General features: G+C 40.8%; 1 protein-coding gene across 1 annotated transcript; it reads right to left on the bottom strand.

Annotated features, from left to right (window-relative positions):
• Window positions 1–262: 262 nt before the first annotated feature.
• On the bottom strand, window positions 263–3698 carry Mgp (matrix Gla protein). Its single transcript, XM_008856038.3, has 4 exons — window positions 3544–3698; window positions 2079–2111; window positions 1012–1087; window positions 263–618 (listed from the first exon to the last, which is right to left on the bottom strand). Exons 1-4 carry the CDS (start codon window positions 3602–3604, stop codon window positions 477–479), a joined length of 312 nt encoding a protein of 103 aa, XP_008854260.1. The 5' UTR covers window positions 3605–3698; the 3' UTR covers window positions 263–476.
• Window positions 3699–9582: the final 5884 nt, after the last annotated feature.

Here is a 9582-nt window from a genome sequence, read left to right as displayed (position 1 = left end):
CCAGTGCTTTTAACCGCTGAGCCATCTCTCCAGCCCCCTTTCCTTCTCCTACATTTCCTTCGCCTTGATACAGAGGTATATTTTTTTAAATCTTGCTGCATAAGAGATGGGACACAAATGAAGTGAATTTTGTGAATTCAATTGAGTAAGTATCCCCCCACATCCTGCAACATACATATAAGATTAACAAACTTTCTTATCCTGGGTTAGGCCTTGACTTAAAGATCTTAACATTTTCCCAGAAGAAGTCAGATTGATAAAATGAGTATCAAATCAGAATTTTATTATATATAATCACACATCTCAACACTGTACTTTAAGTACTCAACCTGGGGACAGGAAGAGGGGCACAGCCAGACAGATTATGTAGGAAACAAACATGTGTATGTGTCTGAATATTTCAGTAATGCTGCTGCAGGGGGTACAAAACAGGACTTCAGACTCCAGACAAAATAGTTTTTTCTTTTTTTGTCTTCTTATTCAGCCCCTCGACGCTTCCTGAAATAGCGGTTATAGGCAGCATTGTACCCATAGACCATGGCGTAGCGCTCACAGAGTTTGTAATCGTCACAGGCTTCCCGGTTGATCTCATAGGCAGGCTTGTTACGTTCCCGGACTCTGAAGGATAGAAAAGGAGACCGTGGTTGAAAACCAGAAAGACAATGCCATTCAGAATAAAGGAAAGAAAGTTTAAGGAAATTCTGGAGAGAGCCTCTTCCCTCAGTTCTAAGAGATATTTGAAGACCAAAGATAGAGGGGAGGATTAGTTTTGATTTTGAATTTATTTTTATAGGTAAAACCAGTAGTTTTCTTCTTGTATTCTTTTCCTCTCTTGCTCTCTATCCTTTCTAAGCATTAATAAACGTTCAGTTAATTTATCTATGTTGTTCTACAATTCTTTGAGTTCAAGACACAGTTAGAAATAATCAATGATGAAACCTTTCTCCTTCAGTTCAAATTTGTGATCTCTCTGGGAAAAATACCTTCCCCGCATCAGTTTCTGGTACCTACCTCTCTTGGGCTTTAGCTCTCCATCTCTGATGAGGGGACATAAAGGTGTTAGCATTTCTCCTGTTGATGAAGGGACCTTAAACCAGAAAATAAATAACAGCAGCTGAAAATATTTCCATGAATATTCTGAAGTATAAATACATCTGAAATCTCATTAATTTATTGTATTTTCTGTAACCAGAGAAAGGTAAAAGTTAAGGGGAAATACAAAGCAGATTTTATAAACTGCGTGATCAAAAGAAGCGAATAGGCCATTTATGCATCTTGGGAACTTGTCACACAGGCCATAACAAATCTTACTGGCTTTCTTCTTGTGTATTCTTTCACTTTTGGTGATACCCATTTGGTGGGTTGTGAATGTATTTGAGAAGAAATTCTCTCACCCTCAGGACTTATAAAGTATAACTTAGATTACCAGCACACGAGCAACTTAATATGAAAATTAGAAACAAATTAAAAACAAGTGGCTCATGCCTATAATCCTAAAACTTGGGAAATAGAGGCAGGAGGTCCAGGAGTTCAAAGTTATCCTCAGCTACATTAGTGAATTGGAGGCCAAACTGGCTTACAGGAGACCCTGACAAAACAAAACAAAACAAAACAACAAAACAAACAGAAAAAAACAAATGCCAGCTAACCAAATAGACAAAAAGAGTGTGTTTCTATTTGCTGCTGAGGTCAGCCTTTCCGTCTGGATATTCAAGGGCACCGAACTTGATGCTGACGCCTGTGGTGCCCCAGCTGACTGGCTGGCTCTGTGCTTTCTCCTTTACCCTCATTCTTCAGTTTCCATCTATGAGGCTGATGTGGTGTCAACTTAAAATTTCCAGATGGGATTTTCTGGCTCCTTGGTGCATTGGATATAACTTAATTGTCACATTTCATAACTTCAAACTTCCAGTGTTGCTTCCTTGGACATTTAAAATCACTGGATTTTAAAATTTAGTTCTCCAGAATAGAACCGTTTTTTTTTCCTCCCTGTTACAGGCCTTACTATGTTTTTAAAAATGGGGGATGATATTATTTAATGCAAGAAATTGAAATAAGGAAGTCAAATGTTCACTTACTAATTTCATAGGACTCCATGCTTTCATGAGATTCTGGAATTAAAAGAAGGATTCATTTTAGACTCATTTGTCATACTCTGTAATTGTGTAAATGCAGAGGGAGAAGGAGACGGGAGAGTTAAAAAGCAGTGAAGAGTGTATTTAGCAAGGTGGTTGTTAACACAATTCAGGAATCTAGGATTTACAAGTTATTTCTTTGCTTTGGGTATCTCTACGATTGTTTATCAGGTGTTGAAAAGGTAGTTGCCAGTTTGGACTAAGATTTCCCAAAGGCTCTGAAATCTTCAGACATCTATTATAGGGCATGTTAAGTGCAGCACAGAGGCTTCCAGAATGCCCTCTTTTCTCCTGTATTTGGGGATCTGGATGTTACAGGAGGGTATGGAGCAGCCAGACCTTTTGGGGTGGGAAGCTGCAGGACTGTTATTCAGCAGTCAGACCCAGACAGTTTCTCAGAGGGTTTTGAAAGGCTCTTAAGAGCGTGTGGTAAATTGGCAGCCTCAGAAACCACTGACTAGGGCTCATGGCTTATCCTGGGCACAATGCCAGGGCGCAGAGATGTCAAAGCAAAAGCTTCTGCTTTCTACCTTTCTCCTGAGTGCACCCAGCAGACTGAGAATAAGGGCCTGATGCTTATAAAGCGAGTCTGCTTAAAAAGTTAAAGGCAAGGAAATCAAATCCTCTTACACGGAAAATTCATGAATTATTTGAAAAATGAGAAGCATGATATTTAGGGCTGCTCATGCAATCTAATTTTAAAAGCAGCTGAATATCAGTATAATTTAAACAGAATTATGTAAATAATTTGACTTCAAACTCTCTTTTCTAAGCTTTGAACAAGCTTAGATACACTTAATATATAGGTAGCAGATGAAATTTATTATTTGAAAACAAGTTATGAAATTGATTTTTTTTCTAAAATTTAATCGTAAAATTTCCTTAAAAAATGAATTCACAGAATAGATGTAGTAAGCTCATGATTTTATCTTGTCCTTAGAAAGGGATAACTCATTAATACTTCCCACAAAAACTGATTTTCTTAAAGGTAAATGATTCAATCAGTATCCTTAACCCATCAACACCAAAGTCTAAATAAACATTCTTAAAAATAAGACTACAGGGGTTAGGAATTTAATATCCTCTTCTAGAAATATCTGAGTTTCCAGGGTTTATTTGTTAAATTGTTTACATGCATCTGTATAATTTAGAATATAAAACAAATTTTGATGGTGTGACCAATGACCATGGAGACAGGGAAAACTTAAATTCATGGTGCGCTGGGATTATAACGGAGAAAGGGGGAAGAAAAGGAGGAGGAGGAGGGTAAAAGGAAACAGAAGTTAAGTTGAGGCGGGAAAGAGAAAGGAGAAAGGGGGAAGAAAAGGAGGAGGAGGAGGGTAAAAGGAAACAGAAGTTGAGGCGGGAAAGAGAAGCCAGGTTGACGGCCCAGAGAAGGATTTCTCACCGTAACACAAAGCTGCCAGGGCCAAGGCAGCCAGGACGGCGAGAGGGAGCAGGCTCTTCATGGTGTCTGGCTGTCCCGCGGGTCTGCTTCTGAGTCTTGCACGGAGCAGTAGGCAGAGGCTCCTACAAACTGTTAGGGAAAGGCTGAGCTGTTTTTATAAGAACTTGAGTGGCTGAAGGGGAAGGAACCAGAGGGAGGGGCTGGAAAAGGTGGGATGGCTTGGCACTAAATTTGCTCTGGGACTTTTCCCAAATATTCATTCCTTCCAGATAGTATCTACACAGCGTGGGCGGTTTTCCCTCACTCTGGTCCTGGCTGTGCTACAGCAGGATGCTGTCCTGGTGCAGAAGTTGTAGCCACCCTATGTTTGGGGGCCAGACCTGGGCAGAGGTCCATGACAGGGCAGTTGCTAGGAACACAGGTTTGCCTTTCTAATTCCCCCTCTGATCGGCTTTTCTGGCCCTGACCACAGGCCATCTGGGCTTGAGCCACAGACAGAGCCACAGTGTTCTGCTCACTAGCCAGATGTACAGAGGGGAGGTCCTGGAGGAGAAAGGCCCTCTGCTCTCTATGCTGCTAGAGCGTAGACATCTTCACAGTAGGGCAGAATCTTCAGGTCTAGCGTTTGCCCAATGATAGGCACCACTCATGTTTTCCAAAGGACTCAGTAGAGTAGAGATGTTGGGTACCCCAACCCTTCCCTACTGGTCCAACCCCATGCCCTAATGCTGTCTCAGGCTGATGCCACTGATTGAGGATGTGCAGCAAGAAGAGAACACTGTCATATTCCTAAAGAACCGCCTTCCTAAAGAGCTGATTGCATGGCTTTTACTAAGTGGCTGATAAGATGCACAGCACAGTGCTAGGTGCTTTGTGGGAGTCACAGACTAGAAGGATGCATCTCTAGGAGTCAGTAACAGCTCAGGGCTATGCACTTGGCCCTTAGCTGGCCAGCCTATTTGCACTGTCCCCTGAGATCCTGGGGGGAGAGCTTTTTCTTTTCTTACAAGAGGATTTCAATTTGGTGCCTCTGGTTATCTTAAGGATCTCTTTCTCCTTCAGGAAACTTTTTCTACCCTATGGATGCCTCTGATGCTTGGGAACCCATTAAGACTTCTTTGTAGACCAACAGACTCAGGTCTCAGAAGCAAGTTGTAGAACAGTAACAGCTTAGGGACCCAAGACATGCGTGAAATGGCGAAAGGGCTGGCTGGCTTGTTTTACTTTTCAGTTTTGAAGTGTTTGAAGGAGTAATGAACCTCTTGGAGGAGGCTCATGGTTCTTCCTTGGAGTCTTTCTGGGATAGGGTTGCTTTTGCTCTTTCAACTGGGAAGACATTTTACAAACACTAAAGGATTCTCCGTTAAACAGCATAGCTAAATTGTAACTTATAAGATTAGCGAGTTCTAAAGAACCAGTAAATTTCAGGTTTTCCTTTCAATTTTTCAAAAGTATTTATTTAGAGACTGGAGAGATAGCTCAGTAGTTAAGACCTCTTGCTGCTTTTGAAGAGGACTAGAGTTCAGTGTTCAGTACTCACTTTGGGCCTCTCATAACTTCCTATACCTCCAGGTCCGGGGGATCTATGCCCTCTTCCTGCTTCCTTGGATACCTGCACACACGTGCACATACTAACACATACACACACACACACACACACACACACACATAAATAAAAGTAGATAAATCTTTTAAAAATTATTTATGTGTAGGCTGGGCATGGTGGCACACACCTTTAATCCCAGCACTTGGGAGGCTGAGGCAGGTGGATTTCTTGTGAGTTCAAGCCCAGCCTGATCTACACAGCTTCCTCTGACCTCCACATGCCTGCCATGGCACTCGTCAAAAAGACCAAATAAATAAATAAATAAATAAATAAATAAATAAATAAATAAATAAATAAAGTCTTAAATCCCTCTCTTAACTTCTCTACAATGATCAGATCAGGGTAACAGTGTATTTATGACTTCATGCACATTAGCTGTCTTTCCCAACCAGATCCCAGAGGTCTTTTCCTTTGTCCACAAATTCAAATGACAAAAGTGCTCTTTCAGCCTTCTGCCATTGTGACTGTTCATTTTCGCATTCTCTGAAAACCTTATACTTCTTTTTCCAACTTAAGCGTTTCACCTTTTCTTGCAAGTTGTTTTAATACTGTTTCACTGTTTTCCCTTGGCATGTGGAGCATTGGTTTTTGTAAGGCTGACACACTCTTTCGGGTGCTCACTAGTTCCTGTCTTTCTCATAGTTCATCTATTTCTGAGTTTCCTGAGGTAAATACCATTCACAAGCCAAGCGTGAAAACTGTTAACGTATGTTAGACTGCTTTTGCCCTTTCTCATGTTAATCTCTGTCCCAAATATAATTTTGAACTCCAATCACATCTTTTTTGTTTGTTTCTTTATGGTGCTGGGAATCTAATCTAAGGCCTTCTGCTTGTAAAGTAAGATGATAAGTGTATCTTCTTCCCCTCTAAGTCACGTGTAAATTTTTGTATGTATATGTCAGTGTCTGTTTACACATATGTGGAGTGTATGTGTGAGTAAGTGTTTTGGTGCTCAGTGTCATCTTCAGTTGCCCTCCATTTTATTTTTTGAGACAGAGTCTCTTACTGAACCTGTAGCTGGCCAATTTGGCTAAAGTGGATGGTCGGAAAGCTCAGGGATCCTCCTGTTTCTGCCTCTGCCTCTGCCTTTTGAGCTCTGGGATTACAGTGTGTACCACTGTGTCTCACTTTTTAACATGGGTTCTGAGGGATCCAACTCAAGTCCTCATGCTTGTGTGGTAAGCACTTTAATGACTGAGGTATCACCTCAGTCCCTACTGTATTTTATAAAGAGGACATACACTACTTTGTGAACAGGGATGGGACTTTGCAGAAAGACTCATCAGAATAAAAAGAGAAGAAGAAAATGGACATAGAAAAGAAGTGGAGAGGGAGAAAGGAGCAAGAAACCAGATCTTTGTGGATTTGGTTTGTTAGGTAAGTTTTAGCTAGGGTTTGAGTTATATATAGGGAAAAAAACCCATTTAACAATCTTTTGGAATGTGAATTGTATTAAAAATGAGATATGGGGGACTGGAGGGATGGCTCAGCAGTTAAGAGCACTGACTGCTCTTGCAGAGGACCAAGGCTCAATTCCCAGACCCCACAGTAATGGCTCTCAACAGTCCATCACTCCAGTCCAGGGGATCTGACACCTTCTTCTAGCCTCTACAGGCATTGCATGACACTTGGTGCACTCACATACAAGCAGGCAATACACTCATACACATAAAATAAAAATAATAAAATATTTTTTAAAATGAGACATAGGAAAAGACAAAGAAGTTACTTTGGTGATCAGTAGAGTTGTTTGAGATTGTAAGGTATTGCTTGGGAATCACCAGGAGCTATTTGTACTTTTAAAATTAATTTTAGTGATAGTTTGTATTTTCTTTATTTTTTGATTGATTTATTGTTATATGTGTCTGAGTGTTTTACCTGCATGTATATGTGTACCCTTGCATAGTGTCCATGGAGACCAGAAGAAGGTGATGAATCCCCTGGAACTGGAGTTACCAATGTTTGTTAGTTGCCACGTGGCAATCAAACCCAAGTCCTCTGCAAGAGCAGCCAGTGCTCTTAACTACTGGCCTATCTCTCCAGCCCGTTTGTATTTCTTAACTGAGATAACTTGCAAATGCTGAATCAACTGAAGTTCCAACTTATATTTGGATTTAGATGATTATGATTGGCGTCTATAGAGCTGTTTACCCCTATAAAGAGAAGTGTTATTTAGTGGAGAGAATGATTGAACACTCCCAGGAGTGTCAACAAAAAATATAAGGCAGTGATTTCAGTGCTAGTTTTCCAATTTCCACATAATTTCCTCAAACAAGATTGGCAGTGTGATAACCTGGGAAACAGAAGGCACAGAGAAATTCAAGATTGGATGACCACCTGCTGTCAGGAAGAGAATATAATGATTGTCTGCCAAGGTCAGAAGTAGCCTCATGATTTTAGCCAAGCATCAATTTGCTCATCTATTCATCCAACCATCCACCCATCCATCCAACCATCCACCCACTCATCCATCCATCCATTCATTCATCCACTCACTCATCTATCCCCTCACCTACCTATTCATCCCCCACCCATCCGTCTATCCATGGTCCATCCATCCATCCATCCATCCATCCACCCATCCACTCATCCATCTGTTCATCCATTCATTCACTTACCAATCCAGTATGTTGAGTATTTCCTATGTGTAATTATAGGATGGAAATAGAAAAGAGAAAAAAAAATACATTACGGTTCCTCACCCATTGAGGGATCTTTTAGAGTACAGATTTAAGTAGTATCTTATCCTAGCTAAAGTTTGTTTAGGCAGCCAGCTGACCTCAGAGACGATGAAGTGATAAGCCTTCTCACTGGGCCAATCTTTCCTATGGCACTCACCTGCATCTCTATTTCCAGAACATCACAAAAAGCATTGATGAAAATTTGGTACTACAGAATTCAGGGAGACAATGGGAGAAAATTGCCAGAGTTTCTAGGAATTACTATTGGCAGATGCTTTTCAGAAAAGTGTATTGGAAGACAGAGCAAAGGAGTTATTGCCATTCTACAGCGTTTCAGAGGCTATGATAGTGACACAGGAATTACAAGACATGTATTTTCTCTACCCATCCTACGTCCCCTCTCTGTCCTTACTTCGCCTTTTTCTAGCAAGCTCTTTTTCAAAGGGCTAAGCATTTTGTCTCTGAGGAATTTTCCTGGCTCCAGTAAAAAAAAATTTTTTTTTTTGCTGTTCCATGAGATTCAACTTTATTTACAGAATGTTGGTTTTATGAGTTCATTTTTTTTTTTTTTCAGTGGCAGCACTAAAATCCTTATTCTCGCCAGCAAAGAAGAAAGCAAATGAGAACAGAGTTACGGAGCGGCAACCCTGAAGATAAAAACAGAAATCACTTTCTAGGACACTGAAGGACAATGATTTGAGACACAGAATCTGGCCAACTTTATGGACTCTTAAAGGGGTGCTCCTCAAGTGGAGTCTTGTCACCTCTGTTCCTTAAGTGATAGATTCCAGGCATAGAATCACTTACCCTTGTCCTTAATTTGTCTCAGCTGAATTAAGTATTTTAACTTATTTTCAAACATTTGTCAGTCTCAGGAAGGGGTTAAGTGTGTGGGGCACTGTTGACAGGAGCTGGCAGGGAGAGGTCAAGCCAGTGGAGCTCCTGGCTGGAAACAGCTGCGCTCTTTCTTGTTCCTCATGTGTATTATTATTTCAGCCATTTCTTAACCTTCTTATTAAAAGCTTCAGTTTTCAGAAATGGTAGAGCTGTAGTTAGCATGCTGTTGTAGGAAGGCTTGGTCCTCATGGTGAGGCTAGCGGGCAGTAGAAGAACCTTTACTGAGGTGGGGTCGGTGGGGGGGGGATGTGCTTTGGAGGGGATTGTGAAACCCCTGCCCTTCCTCTGTCTCTTTGCTTCCGGCTGTGATATGAGCCATTTGCTGTGTTGTGCAGCCTCCTCAAAGGTCCAAAGAAACATGGTCCGCTGACATGAACCAAAACCTCCAAAAGTGAGGCAAAATAACTCTTTTCTCTTAGCAAACTGATTGTCTCAGGTATTTTGTTGTAGCGAAGGGAGGCTGACCAACATACAGCAAATATTAAGTGAGACTAATCCCCACTATCCCAGTGATATTGTTTTATGTGGAGTGCTTGCTCTGAAGTAGTAGTCTTGGAATCAGTTTTCATTCATTGTGTTATTTATTTCTCCAAATAATACTATAAACTGGGCATGATTATCCACATCTCATGTATGTGAGAAGACAGAAAGAGTTTCAAAAGTTTTCCTAAGGTGGCACGGGAAGGCAATGACAAAGCAATCCAAGGAATATGGTTTTAATTACTGATACAACCATGTAATATTTCCCAAGGGTCTGACATCTGCTTAAGTGATTTTGTGATTGTGTCCACAGGGTTCCTTGAGTTCCCAGTTTCAAAGCTGAAGATAAAATTAAACAAAAAGATGTACATATTA

Source organism: Nannospalax galili, unplaced genomic scaffold, assembly GCF_000622305.1.
Source record: "Nannospalax galili isolate Female #2095 unplaced genomic scaffold, S.galili_v1.0 scaffold208, whole genome shotgun sequence".
NCBI lineage: Eukaryota > Metazoa > Chordata > Mammalia > Rodentia > Spalacidae > Nannospalax > Nannospalax galili.
The sequence above is the reverse complement of the archived record's forward strand: the minus strand, read 5'-3'. Positions and strand labels throughout refer to the sequence as shown.